We start from the raw sequence: 19,349 nt of genomic DNA on the forward strand, positions 1-19,349 counted from the left end.
GCCTAACCCATAATTTCTTATGAAAGGCTAGTTTGTATCAAATAAACGAATACAAGTCACACTTGCAAATCTAAATATAAGAGTGTCTTGAAACAAATATGAAGAACACTTAACTTTTTTTTTTTTTTTTGAGATGGAGTCACTCTGTCGCCCGGGCTGGAATGCAGTGACGCAATCTCAGCTTGCTGCAACCTCTGCCTCCCAGGCTCAAGTGATTCTCCTGCCTCAGCCTCCTGGGACTACACACACCCACCACCACACCCAGCTAATTTTTATATTTTTAGTAGAGATCCGGTTTTACCATATTGGCCAAGCAGGTCTTCAACTCCTGGCCCCAAGTGATCCACCTGCCTTGGCCTCCCAAAGTGCTGGGATTACAGGCATAAGCCACTGCACCCAAACAAGAACACTTAACTTTAAAAGGAGACTTTTTTTTCTAGAAATTAAAAATCCAGATAAGCTTTGCAGAAATAACATTTTGGACTGAATTGGTCCTCAGAAAGTACACAGTCCAGGCCTCCGATATAACAGATGAGGATACCAGGGTAAGGGGCTTGGAATATAGAATGTGCTCAAACTAGAACTGACCCATGACTGAATGGAGCTTCAATATTCCCAAAGTTCATGTGGCTAATAGAAAGAGTTTTACTAAATTTTAGCATGTCAACTGACAGCTTTTTGGGCACAAAGTACCAATTATTCAAAATAAATTCAATAGGCCGCATGCCCATGGATCTCCCAGTCTACTGGGTCAAACATCCAAAGAGCAAATATACTTATAAAGTAACTATTGGCCAGGTGCGGTGGCTCAAGCCTGTAATCCCAGCACTTTGGGAGGCCGAGACAGGCGGATCATGAGGTCAGGAGATCGAGACCATCCTGTCTAACACGATGAAACCCCGTCTCTACTAAAAAATACAAAAACTAGCCGGCCGAGGTGGCGGGCACCTGTAGTCCCAGCTACTTGGGAGGCTGAGGCAGGAGAATGGCATAAACCCAGGAGGCCGAGCTTGCAGTGAGCTGAGATCCAGCCACTGCACTCCAGCCTGGGTGACAGAGCGAGACTCTGTCTCAAAAAAAAAAAAAAGAAAGAAAGAAAAAAAAGTAATTATTATATACAATAATAAATTCCAAATGGAAAATGACTTGGAAATACTGCAATAGGAGTATCTACCAGGCATTACATGCTGAGAAGAAGACTGTAGGTTAGCCTGTTGGGAAACAGAAGGGTTAGCCTAAGCTCAGTACTGACAACTAGGGTCTATTATTAAGATATATTATGAGGAAACCTCAGCACTAGTGAAACCCAAGAGTACAAGCCACTTATACTGCCACCCTTCCAGGAACAGAAATCAAAACATAACATCAGAAAATTTCCAATCACCACCCCACTCCCAAATACATGTAGAGTGATTATCCCAGTTCTCTGAACTGGGGAGGGCGCATCTTTGGCCTAGACGCCCCTCTGGGTGACTGACAGGTGAGCACATTGAACAAGGTGATTCTTAAGACAAGGCTGTATGTAGCCAACATCTTGACAGCAATCTGAAGTTAGAGATTGTACTACAGTCAGGGAGAAAACGGAGAAAAATACTTGAGAAATGTGTTAGCTGTGTTGTGTTATTCTTAGTAAACAGTAACGTTCGTCAACCACCTGAACACTGCAGTGGGCCCAGGTCAAGCATGAGAACATGTAAATTTTGCCCGCTCTGCCCAGTGCCTCTCCAGGGCTCCCAGCCCCAACGTTTCTCTGATTAACAGCGCCAGTGAGACCCACCTTCGCTTCCTCTAGAGACTGAATGGCCCCTATATCCTCCAGGCCTTCCTGAAGCTCAGAAATGTCCAAGGCCCCATCCTCATTATAGTCCAGGTACCAAAAGAGATCTCCGTAGAGGGAGTCCATGGAGGATGTCTCCCTCGTAGCTCCGAGGCCGGAGTGAGCCCCAGTGGGGTGGAAGTGCGACGGACCAAGGGGATCTCTGCCCACCACACGGCCAGTGGGAAGAGGTCTAAGACAGTATCCTCCTCAGGGGTGCCAAACACAAAGCACCTTCATCAGTTAAAGCGATGAAAGGAGAGGGCTCATCCTAACGGCTCCAGTGCAAAGGCGCGAGCGCGCAGGGCCCAGGACCTGCGTGGGACTGCACTTGGGGCTGCGCTGAGAGACCGCGGAGTTCCTGCCGCACTCACGTCTGATCAGAAGCGCAGGCTCCCACTCCAGGAAGAGTCCAGTTGGGGCAACTCACGCCCCTTTCCCCAGAACCTTCCAGGGAGAACCCAGCACAAGGCCATCTAAAACTATCTAAAAACTTTAGGGCCATCTAAAAACTTCTTTTTGGAGAGAAGTAGGTCGGGAATGTTGGGACATGGGCTATTGCAGCATAAGTGATTGGCGGTGGGGGCCTGCCAACATTTAAAAAAAAATTGTTTGGCTGCACCTGTCTAGGAATCCTTCTTTTTAAAAATTTATTTTTTTAGATAAAATAATTTTATTGTAGATTCAGGGGTTACACCATCAGCTTGCTACAAGGGTATACTATGTGATACTGGGGTTTGAGGTCCTCATGGTTCCATCACCCAGGTTGTGAACAAAGTACCCAGTAGGAAGATTTTCCAGCCCTTGCCCTCCTCTCTCCCTCCCTCCCTCCCTCCTTTTGGAGTCCCTGGTGTCTATCGTTCCCATCTTTATGCCCCATTTACCCAAGGTTTAGCTCCTCCCCTATAAGTAAGAACACAGTATTTGTTTTTCTGTTTCTACATTCATTCATTTACGTTATTGGCTTCCAGCTGCATTCATGTTGCTGTAAAGGACATGATTTTGTTCTTTTTTATGGCTGCATAGTATTCCATGGTGTGTATGTACCACATTTTCTTTATCCAATCTGCTGCTGATGGGTACCTACATTGTGTTGTAGGAATCCTTTTTAAGGTTGCAGCACTGGAGAATTGCTGTAATAAAGACTAGGAATTGAATGAAAATCTGCCCACATGGGCCGTTTCTTCTGTGACACCTCCCCTCACAGTTTTTTATCTTTTATCTTCATCCAACCACTACAATGGCTCCAGGGCAAGCCTATCCTTCAGCTGTTAGTGGCTGGATTGTAAAGATGATCTCAAAATAGGCAAAAGTTCAGTGATCTTGAGTCCCAGAGAGAAGTTAGGAGATACTCATAAACACTATGCAGGGCTTCCTCTTAATCCTCACCCTCTGCAACCACAGAGGGCCTTGGCTTCCCCAGACAAACACCTGTGGTTCCTCATCCTGCACCACAGGGAATGTGGAGGTGCAGTTTCACAATAAAAACTCTCCACTTCTTATGTAATTTATTTTCCTAAATATGGAGATTGGGTACCCTAAAAAGTTGAATATTAAAATTCAAAAAGAAAATTAATTTAGCCATTATCTGTTAGCTCTTGCTGTACGCCACCCATCATGTCAGATACTGGGGACATAAATGGACCATCACACGTCCTTGAAATACTCGTAAGTTTCCCTCTGGGAGGAGGTTGCACCATGGTTAGTCAAAAAAAACCACTGTATGCTTCTCAATCAACATTTTCCCCCAGAGCTGTTGAGCAGTGGCAAATGTCTAATGCTGTTTCACAAGATGTGCTGTGGCCCAATCAAGAATGAATTCTTTCAAAAAGAGAATTTTATGGTCCACAAGGAATGGTCCTTCCCTGTGCATCATAGAGAACGCAGGTAGTGGCAAAGAGCTACAGAAGGCAGATAGCCAGGCAGAGAATAAGCCTTGGGTTAGAGTTTACAAGACCAAGCAGAAAAGACAGAAATCATGGCCAGGGCGATAAGGAAAACAGACTGACGGCATTTAACAGAACTGACAGGAGACGGCAAACCACAGAGTTGAGAGTTTCATCTAATAAAAGGCAGGTGTTTTTGTTGAATAGCTCTTTCTGCTTTTTGAAATTACCCTGTTCATTATTTGCTTATTATTTTTTATTCCCCAAGCACCTACACAACACACGCAGACCTATTTACTATAGGGAGGGTGTTGAGAATACAATGAAGAAGGCTGTCGGTATTTACTACAGGGAGGGTGTTGGGAATACAATGAAGAACACCATCGGTCTTGTTTACCACTATATCCCCAGTTCATTAAACATATCTGGCACTGTTCAAAAATATTAAATGAATGAATTTACTATTTATGCTAAGTTACTGGGTAGTTCTTACCATTTGTAGTTAACATTTGAGGCCTCCAGGCATTAAATAACATGCCCAAGGCCACAGTCTAGCAAGTGGTGAAAACACTTGAACCCTGTTCTGATTCCATAGCCTGTAATAATAACCATTATATCCACTAAACCAGTTCATGTGTAGTAAACACTACGATCCACATTTTAGGGTTAGGCTTCAAACTTTCTCTACAAATCCTTTTGTTTTCATACATCCTGTCAAATATAAATAACTTGGTGGGCTCCATTTGATCCTTAAAAAGATAAGATTTTTGAACTCGGCATGGTCAAAGTAAGTTAAGCAGTGTATTACAGAATGTTGTCTTGTGGAAGCTTCTTTCTAAATGTTTTTTCTGGAATACCGATAAAGAAAGTGGGCTAGGAAAATTATAAAGGTTAGCTGAGCCCTTAAACAATGGGAATCATATACCAGGCAGAGAAGGGGGAATGAGAGAAATCTCAGGCAGAGAGAAGAAAATAAAGGGATCAATGTACACGGTTGTGGTCTAGTCAGGGAATATGGCATGTGGAGAGTTTGGAAAGGTGACTGAAAAGGCTTAGAATGCTACAAAGATTGAAAGGGTATTTTATGCCTTACTAAAGAATTCTTCCATTTTTTTCATTCTTTCAGACACTTTATTTCTGCAGAGAAGGGTAACATCAAATTTGGAATATAAATCAGGAGAAAACACAAAAGATACAGATTTTATATATTTCAGAACATTGGACAGAAATGTAGTTGGAATTTCATTGTTTTTCTTATACCATAATCTTTCTGTTGTGATGCCCTAAAATTCACTCTATCATTTCTATATCATGCCTCCTTAATATTGTGCCAGAAACCATAAAGTGTCTGACAATTAAAATATTAAGTAAATGGGCCAGCCATGGTGGCTCATGCCTGTAATCTCAGCACTTTCAGAGGCAGAGGCAGGCACATCACTAGAGGCCACGAATTCAAGACCAGCCTGGCCAATATGGCAAAACCCCATCTCTACTAGAAAATACAAAAATTAACCAAGTGTGGTGGCACGTGCCTGTAATCTCAGCTGCTTGGGAGGCTGAGGCACAAGAATCACTTGAATCCAGGAAGCAGAGGCTGCAGTGAGCCGAGATCGCACCACTGTACTCCAGCCTGGCTGATAGAGCGAGATTCTGTCTCCAGAAAAAAAAAAAAAAAAAAAAGCAATATTAATGAAATAAAAATGAAATGAACTCTCCTTGTTAACAGAGGAATTACTTAATGGAGTGAATCCTGATTCCATTCAATGCAATAAACATTTGCTAAGCTACTATTCTTCTATGTGACTCTATTTTTTCTGTGATTGTAAATGTAAAAATTTAAAGACAGAATAAAAAAAAAATCATAGAATGTAAGAGTTAGAAGGGCCCTGAAATCAGTCCACCCACTCCTCTAACATTGGGTGATCATTTGGCATATACTTCATACCCATGGGCACAGAGGATCCTCAAGAAGTTCACCAGCTAGTAAATGGGACGCCACATTTTAAAGGGTTTTTTTAACATGAAATTTCATATTCAGCCACATATGACCTTGTTAAAAGCTCTGTTCAGGACGCAGGCAAGATATCTGCATTTTAAGAATAAGAAAGTAAAGCTCCGGTAAGGCTCAAACTTGACAAGGGTTACACAGTCAATTCACACCAAGGATGGAACCTTTTGTAGCTTGCTGCTTCCCTTCTTGCTCTTGGCAATTGTCCTAGTCCATCTGGGCTGCTATGACAAAAATACTATTGGCTTACTTAAATAATAAGCATTGATTTCTTGCAGTTCCAGACACTGGAAGTCCTCGATCAAGGTGCTAGGAGATTTAGTGTCTAGTGAGGACCCACTTTCTGGTTCTATGGACCACTGTTTTCTCACTGTGTCCTCACACGGCGGAAGGGGCAAGGAAGCTCTTCTGGGTCACTTTTATACAAGCACTAATCCCATTCTTGAGGGCTCCACAGAAAGAAAGAAGATGGGGGTAGAAGGAGGAAGAGGAGAGGGAGAAGGAGGTGCATAAAGAGAAGAAAATAACTGAAGATTTTTAAAAGGAAATAGGATTACTAGACAAGTATGAGAAAATTAGTTATGTTAAATACTGTATCTTCTTGCTCTCATACTACATTCTACTCTCAGTCTATACCCTTATACTACTGAGTCCTAGGAGAACTTAATATGAATTTTCTCTAATTTTTAACTTTAATTTTTCACTAATTTCATGACGAGATTTGGAACATATAGAAAAGAAAGGTCGTGAGCCGGGCGCGGTGGCTCAAGCCTGTAATCCCAGCACTTTGGGAGGCCAAGACGGGTGGATCATGAGGTCAGGAGATCGAGACCATCCTGGCTAACACGGTGAAACCCCGTCTCTACTAAAAATACAAAAAACTAGCCGGGCGAGGTGGCAGGTGCCTGTAGCCCAGCTACTTGGGAGGCTGAGGCAGGAGAATGGCGTGAATCCGGGAGGCAGAGCTTGCAGTGAGCTGAGATCCGGCCACTGCACTCCAGCCTGGGCAACAGAGCGAGACTCCGTCTCAAAAAAAAAAAAAAGAAAAAAAAAAAGAAAGGTCGTATCAGAAAAACAAAAACAAAAAAGTAGTGCTTTCACTTCCAATTGGTTCTTAATTTTGTCTCAGGACTTGCCTTGAATTCTTTTCTCTTCCCTGGATAATTCTGGAACATTTAGTAATGGTTAGCTATTACAGTCCTTATGGCTATTTCTACATTCTACTCTTATTTCTACATTCTTTCCATCTAAAATCTAAAGAAACTTAAACAGAAATTTGTTCTCTTCTAAATGCTCAATTCATTACAAATGCTTGGAAACACGGAGATGAGATCAAATCAGATGAAAGTTTATAGAGATTTTGCTTCAAGCTGAGTTTTGGTTTCGATACAAACTACTACCTTGAAACTTTCCACTGAAGAGTCATCCCACAGTTCTCATTTCTATGCCCAACTGGCCAATCTCCTCACTCCTTGACATTACACAAACCCCTGACATGCCTCTGAAATTTTCCCCCATAAATGTAATTCTAATTCTATCCCACGTGTGATGGTTAATTTTATGTATCAACTTGTCTGGACTAAGCGATGCCCAGATAGCTGGTAAAACATGATTTCTGGGTGTGTCTGTGAGGACGTCTCTGGAGGAGGGTAGCATTTGAATCAGTAAACCAATTAAAGAAGACTGCCCTCACCAAATGGGTAGGCATCATGCAATCCTGTGGAGGGTGTGAATAGAACAAAAAGGCAAAGCAAGTACTATGTTTTGTTTGTCCCCACAAAAACTCATGTTGAAGTCTGATCCTTGATGTGGCCATGTTGGGAGGAGGGAACTAGCGGGAGGTGTCAGGGTCACGGAGGCAGATCCCTCATGAATGGCTTGGTGCCATTCTTGCAGTAGTGAGTGAGTTCTCTCTCTCATGAGACTGAATTAGTTGCCTCAGGAATGGATCAGTTCCCTCGAGGCTGGGTCGTTATAAAGCCAGAACAACCCTCAGATTTTGCTTCTTCACACATGGCCACTTCCAATTGACTTTCCACCATGTTGTGACACAGCAGAAAAGCCCTCACCAGGAGCCCAGCAGATGCCAGCACCACACTTCTTAAACTTCCCAGCCTGCAGAACTGTGAGCTAAATAAATGTCTTTTCTTTATAAATTACCCAGTCTCAGGTATTCCATTATAGCAACACTAAATGGACTAAGACAGGAAGTGAAAAGGAATTCCACCTGCAGAATAGGAGACTTTATAAAGACTGATACTCTGAATGAGTGAGGATGTGGAGAAGCAAGCACTGTCAGTCAAATGAGAGTGAAAATGGGTCCAAGGTTTCCCAAAGGCAGTATGTATCCCAATTTAAAATGTGTGTTATCTTCAGACTCAGCCATGTCCACTCCTCAAAATTTATCCTATGAAAGTAACTGGACCAGAATGAGAAAATGAATACAAAGGACATTCATTGCAATTTCACTTACATCGTTTTTAAACTATCAATAAGCTAAATGGTGGTTTAAAAAGAATTGGTAACATATACTATGATACAAATGTATAACAGAATATGATGCAGTTATATAAAAAAGATGGTACAGCAGCGATTCTTAAGCTTTTTGATCTCAGGATCCCTTTACAATCTTAAAAATCACTGAGGACTCCAAAGAGCTTTTGTATATTGTAGGGACTATGGAGTTGTACCACTGAGATCTCCCTTCAAAGGCGTCTACTGTGAGGAACACAGTCGACTTCCACCCTCTAGCCTCCAGCCCTGGCATCTGCTGATGCACTGCAGCAAGGCCGTCCCTTTCCTGGGCTGCTTTCAGCCAATGACTGGACATGGTGGGGAACTCCAACAGGGCCATTTCTGGGACAATCAGCAAAAAGTACCAAAAGTTGGTTCTTTCAAAATATGAATAAAATACACAAAACTTTGGCAAGATTGAAGGGGAGAAAAGGATAGATATCAGGAATGAAATAGAGAACCTACCTACAGATACAGTCAGAAGTTTTATAAAATCATCAGCGAGTATTATGAACCTCGGACAGAACGGGCAGTTTCAAAAAAAAAAAAAAATTGCAACTTACTAAATCTGACTCTAGAGGAAACAGTAAACTGAAGAGGCCTGTAACTACCAAAGACATTAAAAGAGAAGTTAAATATAACAATATAACAGTTGTAGGCCCTCATAGTAACCTAATCACTTTCCCTCTTTGCATAGAGAATGCCAGTGTCAGGGAATGCTTCAACAGGGTTGGAGAAGTGCCACATATCTCCACCCTACTAAAGGGGCAGAAGTTCAGGGGCACAGTTAAGATGACTCAGAGAACACGAAATTGCTCAGACGCAGGTTAACCCTTTAGATCAATTTATGTACCTAGGGCACTAACCTAGGAATGTCTTAAACAATGGAATGTCGCCATTCCTTCCCAACAGGAAGTGGGGGAAACATGCGATTCTTTTTCAAACAGTTTTGAAACAGCAGACAACACACATAGCTGGTGTAACAAAGCAGCTTCGAAGAGATCGAATGTGTGCGCCTTTTTACAGAACTTGGGACACACTTAATTCTGACGGCTAAAAATGATTACATGTTTGCAAGGTATTAAAACAAAACAAAAAAACAGACAAAGAACCTGGGATGGATTCAGGACAAAAGGGTCTTAAAAATTTTACAGTGCCCATGGGCCAGAGTATCCACAACACTCATTTTATCTGGACAAATACCAGTAGCCTTTCGTATTATGACCCACTTCTATTACCGGGGTCGCCGGTCGTGGCCCCACGCCCGAGTTTCTGAAGCCACCGGAACGCTGGGCGCCACAGTTCCTCCTTCCTCCTGGCAACGCCTCGGGCGGCCGCCCTCCTCGGTCCTCGCAGCGTCCCCAGCGCCCGCAGCCCTCCCTGCGCTCAGGCGGCGCCCCGGCAGCGACCCACCTCCTCGGCGTCCTGGCCCAGGGGGATGCCCAGGTTCCTGAGACCCTCCTGCAGCTCGCCGATGTCCACCACTCCGTCCCCATTGCGGTCCAGCGCCTGGAAGAGAGTCTCGTAGCGCGTCGGTGGCTCCGCTTCCTGGCAGGCCGCGGTGGGCAGCACGAAGCCCCGCAGCCAGCGCAACATGGTCCCAGAGGCGCGGGCGGCCTGGCCGAGGAAGTCAAGGGAGATCGAGGGCTGCGGGGCGCGACTGGGACCAGCGCGAGGCCAGGCTGGGCGGGACGCGCGGCGCAGCAGGGTTTGGGGCGCCGTCCAGTGTGCGGCTGCGGCGCGCAGGGCGCAGCAGCGGAGACCGCACCCGAGCCCGCGCGACGCGCAGGGTGTGGCCGTCCCGCTGCTGCGGGGGAGGAGCTCGCCGCGCCGGCCTCCGCGGCACTGGCCGGGCCCGCCTCCGGAGGGCAGGAAGTGAGGGAGCTGCGAGGTGGATCTCGGGAGGGGCTGTGCGGGCCCGGGGTCGATCTCCGCACAGTTGCCAGTCCCGCCGTCAGCAGTGCGGGGCCGAGGAGGAGGACCCCAGAAGGTCCAGGGCTGCAGCGTCAGCGCGTCAGTGGTTTGGGAGCCGGGTCTTGAAGAGCGGGTACTCCACTTAAAGACCCCCTCGGGCCAGAGCCTTGGCGGTCCGCCCAGAGCTGCTTCTCTCTGCCTGGAAAGTGGGCTATGGAGGGCATTGTCTCTCATGGATGTCTGACTTTTTCGTGGTTGCGCACCTGGGATGGCGATTCTGCTTTAAAAAGCGGAGAGTTAAATCTGAAAGCTTCTATTGGAGCAATTATAAAAACAAAAAGGAGAAACTCCTGGATTTGTTGCAGAAAAGACCAACAGCCATCCACGTGGGCAATGGGAAAAAGAGGGACTAGTTTGGTAGACAGCTTAGCTAGGATTTGCCCGTGATTAAGCGTATAGAGTGTCTGCCAGCTGCATTTACCAGAAAAAACCTCAGCGCCCTCCTCCTTCTCAAGATGGGTGCAGTTCCGAGGTTTGGAGCTTATTACTCAGGCAAGACAGAAATTGTTACTGCCTAGCATGGAATAACGGAAGAAACATTGGACTCAACAGAAAAAGTACCCAATCCTTCAGATGTGACATAGCCTCTCCAGGTAGTCTCTCATCAGTAAAATGAGAATATAAATATCTGCCTTCACAACAAGGTTGTATATTATGTGTGAAAGGTCTTAATTATCTAAGACGCCCATCAAATGAGATCTCATAAATTGTAATAATTCTGTTCATTCACAGTTGCTTAAGAGAAACTATTGTTGTACTGCTCTTTGCAGGAAAGAAGACACCTCTGTACTTGTAAATTAGGCTGTCTCACATCTTCTGAATCACCACACAGAAATCAGTTGTTCCAACAGCCAGGAACTCAGACCCTGAGCTTACCTCCCCTTATATCATTTTGTATGTTTAAGACATATATGAATCTAGAATTTGTAAGTTAAGGGCTGCCTGCTTAGTAAAGTCATCTTGAAACTGATTTATCTTTTTATATTACTTCCAACTTCCAGTCTTACTAAGAATCATCGCTTTCCTTTGGAACTGCCTTCAAACTTCAACAAATTTTCTATCTGTCCTTGAAAACCTCTTTTAATCCCCGCTGTGAATACTCTGTACATGAAGAGCGGTTGCTTGAATTAGTCATCTCACACTTACATGCTTTCATTTTACTTTTTTTTTTTTTTTTTTTTTTTTGAGACAGTCTTGCTCTGTCGCCCAGGCTGGAGTGCAGTGGCGCAATCTCGGCTCACTGCAACCTCCGCCTCCTGGGTTCAAGTGATTCTCCTGCCTCAGCCTCCTGAGTACCTGGGGCTACAGGCTATTTTACTTTTTTAAAAAAGTAATACTTAGAAACATTGCCTGTCAACATATTTGCTGAGAAAATTATCTTCACACCGAAGCTTTCACTTGAGAGTTTATAGCAGTTCTATTCATAACTGTCAAGTTCAGAAACAAAATGTTCTTTAATGGGTGAACTGGTAAACAACCTGTGTGCATTTATACAGTGAGATAGTAATTAGCAATAAAAAGGAATGAATTACTGATACCTGTCAACAATGACATTCTGGAAAAGGCAAAACTATAGGGACAAAAAACAAATCAGTAGTTACCAGGGCCCGGACTTGGACTTGGGGGAGGGGAATTGATGACAAAAGAGCATCAGAAGGCTTGTGGGGGTGATGGAACTATTTTACATCTTGCTTGTTATGGTGATAGTGGTTACACAACCATATGTGTGTGCCAGCAGAACTGCACACTACCATGGGTTAATTTATTCTGGGATATCTCAATAAATCTGGCTTAAACATGAGTAAAATGGAATAAGAATTCTCAAAAGATCAGTGTGAAAATCAAAACAGTTTATGAATAGTTATGAAGTATGGGCCACACGCCAGCAGCATTGCTGTCACATCAGTGTTACTGTGAAAATCAAAGAGTTTATGAAGTGTGGGCCACAGATCGGCAGAATCAGTGTCACTTGGGAGCTTGTCAGAAATAATCTCAGGCCTGCCCAAGCCCACTAAATAAGAATTGCACTTATACAAGAACCCTGGATGAGCATTTCATAAAGTTTGAGAAGCACTGCTAGTATGAAACAAACCACTCGAAGTGCAACCTGTTACCTGTCTGCAACGAGTCAGACATTGAGAGGAAGGATATAGGAACTTTAAAGCAATTTGATAAAGTAATTTTGTTTGTTATATCTAATAATAAAACTTGTCTTCTTAATTTCAATTTTCTAGTATTGCATTTTTACTGTATTTTACACAACTATGTCTGCAATGAATTGAGATAATACCATGAAGATAAAAGGTGTAATTAACACTAGCAACTTCCTGCATAAGAGAAGAAATCTTTACATGGATATTTAAACATCTGGACGAAAGAAGGCATCCCTGCTTACTTCTACTGGCAATTCCCAAAGACCAGTGGTTCCTAAAGGCCAGTAGTAGAAACCCAGAATTCACACTTCCTTAATTCATTTCCTTGGTCAGAACAAAAGTCTAGGGTTCAGCCCAATTTAGCTACTTCTATTGTCCCCAACTTCTAGCCTTCTCATGTACTACCGTTTTCCACTGGAATAACCTTCAGACTTGACCAGTTTCAGTCCTTGAAGACCTCTTTCAGCACCTACTTTGGAATCTTTTAATAATCATTCTAGATTCGGCTAGTTTTAGTTGGTAAACACATTTCTCCTTTCTATGCACTGATTCACTTACTTATTGTGTAGTGCTAATAAGACCAAAGAATCTGCCTCTCCACAAGGAGCAATTCTATTTCAAAATCCTTCAAGAATATTCAGAAAGGAAAAAAAGATCCTGGTCATTGCTCCCTCAAATTTGAGTAATCAACAGCATAGGCTGTGTAACAGAATTTGTTTGGTTCAGTGTAAAGCCATAACCATTACTGGAAGGATACTTTTTTTTTTCATTGTACTTTAAGTTCTGGGATACATGTGCAGAATGTGCAGGTTTGTTACATAAGTATAAATGTGCCATGGTGGTTTGCTGCATCCATCAACCCGTCACCTACATTAGGTATTTCTCCTAGTGCTATCCCTCCCCTCCCCAACCCCAACAGGCCCCAGTTTGTGATGTTCTCCTCCCTGTCCATGTGTTCTCATTGGTCAATGCCCTCCTATGAGTGAGAACATGCGGTGTTTGGTTTTCTGTTCTTGTGCTAGTTTGCTGAGAATGATGGTTTCCAACTTCATCCATGTGCCTGCAAAGGACATGAACTCATTCTTTTTTATGGCTCCATAGTATTCCATGGTATATATGTGACACATTTTCTTTATGCAGTCTATCATTGATGGGCATTTGGGTTGGGTCCAAGTCTTTGCTATTGTGAATAGTGGTGCAATAAATGTACATGTCCATGTGAATGATTTATAATCCTTTGGATATATACCCAGTAATGGGATTGGTGGGTCAAATGGTATTTCTGGTTCTGGATCCTTGAGGAATCGCCACACTGCCTTCCACAATGGTGGAACTAATTTACATTCCCACCAACAGTGTAAAAGTATTCCTATTTCCCCACATCCTCTCCAGGATCTGTTGTTTCCTGACTTTTTAAAGTTCACCATTCTGACTGGTGTGAGATGGTATCTCATTGTGGTTTTGATTTGCATTTCTCTAATGACCAGTGATGATGAGATTTTCTTCATATGTTTGTTGGCCACATAAATGTCTTCTTTTGAGAAAGTGTCTGTTCATATCTTTTGCCCACTTTTTGATGGGGTTTTTTTTTCTTGTAAATTTGTTTAAGTTCCTTGTAGATTCTGGATATTGGCCCTTTGTCAGATGGATAGATTGCAAAAATTTTCTCGCATTCTGTAGTTTGCTTGTTCACTCTGATGATACTTTCTTTTGCTGTGCAGAAATTCTTTAGTTTAATTAGATCCCATTTGTCAATTTTGGCTTTTGTTGTTTTTGGTGCTTTTGGTTTTTTAGTCATGAAGCCTTTGTCCATGCCTATGTCCTGAATGGTATTGCCTAGGTTTTCTTCTAGAGTTTTTATGGTTTTAGGTCTTACGTTTAAGTCTTTAATCCATCTTGAGTTAATTTTTATATAAGGTGTAAGGAAGGGGTACTGTTTCAGTTTTCTTCCTATGGCTAACCAATTTTCCCAACACCATCTATTAAATAGGGAATCCTTTCCCCATTGCTTTTGTCAGGTTTGTCGAAGATCAGATGGTTGTAGATGTGTAGCATTATTTCTGTGGCCTCTGTTCTGTTCCATTGTTCTATATATCTGTTTTGGTACCAGTACAATGCTGTTTTGGTTACTGTAGCCTCGTAGTATAGTTAAAAGTCAGTTAGAGTGATGCCTCCAACTTTTCTCTTTTTGCTTAAGATTTTCTTGGCTATACGGGCTCTTTTTTGGTTCAATATCAAATTTAAAATAGTTTTTTTCTAATTCTGTGAAGAAAGTCAATGGTAACTTGATGGGATTAGCATTGAATCTATAAATTACTTTGGGCAATATGGCCATTTTCATGATATTGATTCTTCCTATCCATGAGCATGGAATGTTTTTCCGTTTATTTGTGTCCTCTTATTTCCTTGAGCATTCGTGTAGTTCTCCTTGAAGAGATCTTTCACATCCCTTGTAAGTTGCATTCCTAGGTTTGTTATTCTCTTGGTAGCAATTGTGAATGGGAGTTCACTCATGGTTTGACTCTCTGTTTCTTATTGGTGTATAGAAATGCTAGTGATTTTTGCGCATTGACTTTGTATCCTGAGGCTTTGCTTGAAGTTGCTTATTAGCTTAAGGAGTTTCTGGGCTGAGACAATGGGGTTTTCTAAATATGCAACCATGTCATCTGCAAACAGAGACAATTTGACTTCCTCTCTTCCTATTTGAATACCCTTCGTTTATTTCTCTTGCCTGATTGCCCTGGCCAGAACTTCCAATACTACGTTGAATAGGAGTGGTGAGAGAGGGCATCCTTGTCTTGTGTCAGTTGTCAAAGGGAATGCTTCCAGCTTTTGCCCATTCAGTATGATATTGACTGTGGGTTTGTCATAAATAGGTCTTATTATTTTGAGATACGTTTCATCAATACCTAGTTTATTGAGAGTTTTTAGCATGAATGGGGCATTGAATTTTATCGAAGGCCTTTTCTGCATCTATTGAAATAATCATGTGGTTTTTTGTCATTGGTTCTGTTTATGTGATGAATTACATTTACTGATTTCTGTATGTGGAACCAGCCTTGCATCCCAGGGATGAAGCCAACTTGATCATGGTGAATAAGTTTTTTGATGTGCTGCTGGATTCAGTCTGCCAGTATTTTATTGAGGAGTTTTGCATCAATGTTCATCAGGGATATTGGCCTGAAATTTTCTTTCTGTGTTGTGTCTCTGCCAGGTTTTGGTATCAGTATGATGCTGGCCTCATAAAATGAGTTAGAGAGGAGTCTCTTTTTTTCTATTGTTTGGAATAGTGTCAGAAGGAATGCTACCAGCTCCTCTTTCTACCTCTGGTAGAATTAGGTTGTGAATCCATCTGGTTCTGTGCCTTTTTTTTTAGTTGGTAGGCTATTAATTACTGCCTCAATTTCAGAACTTGTTATTGGTGGTATTCAGGAAATCGACTTCTTCCTGGCTTAGGCTTGGGAGGGTGTATGTGTCCAGGAATTTACCCATTTCTTCTAGATTTTCTAGTTACTTTGCCTGGAAGTGTTTATAGTATTCTCTGATGGTAGTTTGTACTTCTGTGGGATCAGTGGTAATGTCCCCTTTATCATTTTTATTGTGTCTATTTGATTCTTCTTTCTTTTCTTGTTTATTAGTCTGGCTAGCAGTCTATCTATTTTGTTAATCTTCTCAAAAAACCAGCTCCTGGATTCATTGATTTTTTTAAGGGTTTTTCATGTCTCTATCTCCTTCAGTCCTGCTCTGATCTTGGTTATTTCTTGTCTTCTGTCAACTTTTGAATTTGTTTGCTGTTGCTTCTCTAGTTCTTTTAATTGTGAAGTTAGGGTGTCAATTTTAGATCTTTCCCGCTTTCTCATGGGGGCATTTAGTGTTATAAATTTTCCTGTAAACACTGCTGTAGCTGTGTCCCAGAGATTCTGGTACGTTGTGTCTTCGTTCTCACTGGTTTCAAAGATGTTATTTATTTCTGCCTCAATTTCGTTATTTACCCAGGAGTCATTCAGGAGCAGGTTGTTCAGTTTCCATGTAGTTGTAAGATTTTGAGTGAATTTCTTAATCCTGAGTTTCAATTTGCACTGTGGTCTGAGAGACTGTTTTTTATGATTTCCATTCTTTTGCATTTGGCGAGGAGTCTTTTACTTCCATTTATGTGATCAATTTTAGATAAGTGCTATGTGGTGCTGAGAAGAATGTATATTCTGTTGATTTGGGGTGGAGAGTTCCGTAGATGTCTATTAGGTCTGCTTGGTCAGGAGATGAGTTCAAGTCCTGAATATCCTTGTTAATTTTCGGTCTCATTGATTGGTCTAGTATTGACAGTGGGGTGTTAAAGTCTCCCACTATTATTGTGTGGGAGTCTGAGTCTTTTTGTAGGTCTCTAAGAACTTGCTTTATGAATCTGGGTGCTCCTGTATTGGGTGCATATATATTTAGGGTAGTTAGCTCTTCCTGTTGAATTGATCCCTTTACCATTATGTAATGCCCTTCTTTGTCTTTTTTGATCTTTGCTGGTTTAAAGTTTGTTTTATCAGAGACTGGGATTGCAACCCCTGCTTTTTTTTTCTTTCAATTTTCTTGGTAAATATGCCTCCATCCCATTATTTTGAGCCCATGTGTGTCTTTGCACGTGAGAAGGGTCTCCTGAAAACTGCACACCTATGGGTCTTGAATCTTTATCCAATTTGTCACTCTGTGTCTTTTAATTGGGGCATTCAGCCTATTTACATTTAAGGTTAATATTGTTATTTGTGAATTTGATCCTATTTGTTGTTATTTGTGAATTTGGTCGTTATGATGCTAGCTGGTTATTTTGCAAATTATTTGATGCAGTTTCTTCATAGTGTCAATGGTCTTCACATTTTGGTATGTTTTTGCTGTGGCTGGTACCAGTTTTTCCTTTCCATATTTAGTGATTCCTTCAGGAGCTCCTATAAGGCAGGCCTGCTGGTGACAAAATCCCTCTGCATTTGCTTGTCTGTAAAGGATTTTATTTCTCCTTTGCTTATGAAGCTTAGTTTGGCTGGTTATGAAATTCTGGGTTGAAAATTCTTTTCTTTAAGAACGTTGACTATTGGCCCCCATATTCTTCAGGCTTGTGGGGTATCTGCAGAGAGATCCACTGTTAGTCTGATGGGCTTCCCTTTGTGGGTAACCTTACCTTTCTCTTTCGCTGCCCATAACATTTTTTCCTTCATTTCAACCTTGGTGAATCTGACAATTATGTGTCTTGGGGTTGCTCTTCTTGAGGAGTGTCATAGTGGTGTTCTCTTTATTTCCTGAATTTGAATTTTGGCCTCTCTTTCTAGTTTTGGGAAGTTCTTCTGGATAATATCCTCAAGTCTTGTTTTCCAAATGGTTCCATTCTCTTAATCACTTTCAGGTACACCAATCAAATGTAGGTTTGGTCTTTTCACATAGTCCCATATTTTTCGGAGGTTTTGTTCATTTCTTTTCTTTCTTTTTTCTCTAGTCTTGTGTTCACACTTTATTTACTTAAGTTAATCTTCAATCTCTGATATCCTTTCTTCCGCTTGATCAGTTCAGCTATTGTGTATGCTTCATGAAGTTCTCGTGCTGTGTTTTTCAGCTCCATCAGGTCATTTATGTTCTTCTCTAAACTGGTTATTCTAGTTAGCAGTTCCTGTAACCTTTTATCATGGTTCTTAGCTTCTTTGCATTGGGTTAGAACATGCCCCTTCAGCTAGGAGGAGTTTGTTATTATCCACCTTCTGAAGTCTACTTCTGTCAATTTGTTAAACTCATTCTCCATACAGTTTTGTTCCCTTGCTGGAGAGGAGTTGTGATCCTTTTGGGGAGAAGAGGCATTCTGGTTTTTCAAATTTTCAGCATTTTTGTGCTGATTTTTTCCTCATCTTCATGGATTTATCCACCTTTGATCTTTGATGTTGGTGACCTTTGGATGGTGTTTTTGCATAGGCTTCTTTTTTGTTGATGTTGATGTTATTGCTTTCTGTTTGTTAGTTTGCCTTCTAACAGGCCCCTCTTCTGCAGGTCTGGTGGAGTTTGCTGTAGGTCCATTCCAGACCCTGTTTGCCTGGGTATTCCCAGCAGAGGCTGCAGAACAACAAAGATTACTGCCTGCTCCTTCCTCTGGAAGCTTCATCCCAGAGGGGCACCTGCCAGATGATAGCCGGAACTCTTCTCTATGAGGTGTCTGTCGACCCTTAGTGGGAGTTGTCTCCCCATTAGGAGGCATGGGGGTCAGGGACTCACTTGGGGAGGCAGTCTGTTCCTTAGCAGAGCTCCAGTGCTGTGCTGGGAGACCTGCTGCTCTCCTCAGAGCTGGCAGGCAGGGATGTTTAAGTCTGCTGAAGCTGTGCCCGCAGCTGCCCCTTCCCCCAAGTGCTCTGTCCCAGGGAGATGAGAGTTTTATCTATAAGCCCTTGACTGGTGTTATGCCCAGACCCTTTATTCCCCGAAGAAGTCCACCAGAATCCAGAGTCAAAGCCAAGCGGCAAGGATCTTTAATGCAAGTTCGAACTTGGTCCCTCTGTTTTACAACATACAAGAGGGCCCCGAATGATGCATGTGGCCGCTCTTTATAGCCCGATGCATACAGGATATGCAAGGTTACAGAGGTACAAAGGAATTCTTTTGGTTGCAGCATTACAACTGGTAATTGGTTAATACAATTAACAGTTTTCCATTTGTTCCCGCGCTTTTAGTAAAACTACAAACGGTTGTGATCTTATCAGGGGCTCTCTAGGTGGTGTTTCTGAGATGTGTGTGGGGGGGGATGTGTTTGTGTTGGGCTCAGGAAGTTGGGACAAAATAGAGGATTGTGTTTGTACTGGGCCCAGGACTAAGATATGTGGCAGATACCAGTAATTAGAGCAGGACAGAGACTTTCACAACGTTTGTCCTTACAATGTCCGGAGTCTATAGATAACCTAATTAACCTAATCGGTTGGGTACGGGGTCGATCTTTAACTAGGCTGAGGGCGCCGCCCAGGCTGTCAGGGCGCCGCCCGGGC

The 19,349-nt window shown here is 42.5% G+C and overlaps 1 protein-coding gene across 1 annotated transcript in view; it reads right to left on the minus strand.

Moving 5' to 3' along the window:
• LOC104668605 (calcium-binding mitochondrial carrier protein SCaMC-1) overlaps positions 1-10,028 on the minus strand; it is a 54,342-nt gene extending 44,314 nt beyond the window's left edge. Inside the window, exon 1 of the mRNA XM_010371356.2 lies at positions 9,638-10,028. Within this exon, the coding sequence (XP_010369658.1) occupies positions 9,638-9,820 (183 nt within the window). The 5' untranslated portion in view covers positions 9,821-10,028. The remainder of the gene's footprint in view (positions 1-9,637) is intronic.
• Positions 10,029-19,349: the final 9,321 nt, after the last annotated feature.

Source organism: Rhinopithecus roxellana, chromosome 8 (genome assembly GCF_007565055.1).
Source record: "Rhinopithecus roxellana isolate Shanxi Qingling chromosome 8, ASM756505v1, whole genome shotgun sequence".
Classification (NCBI taxonomy): domain Eukaryota; kingdom Metazoa; phylum Chordata; class Mammalia; order Primates; family Cercopithecidae; genus Rhinopithecus; species Rhinopithecus roxellana.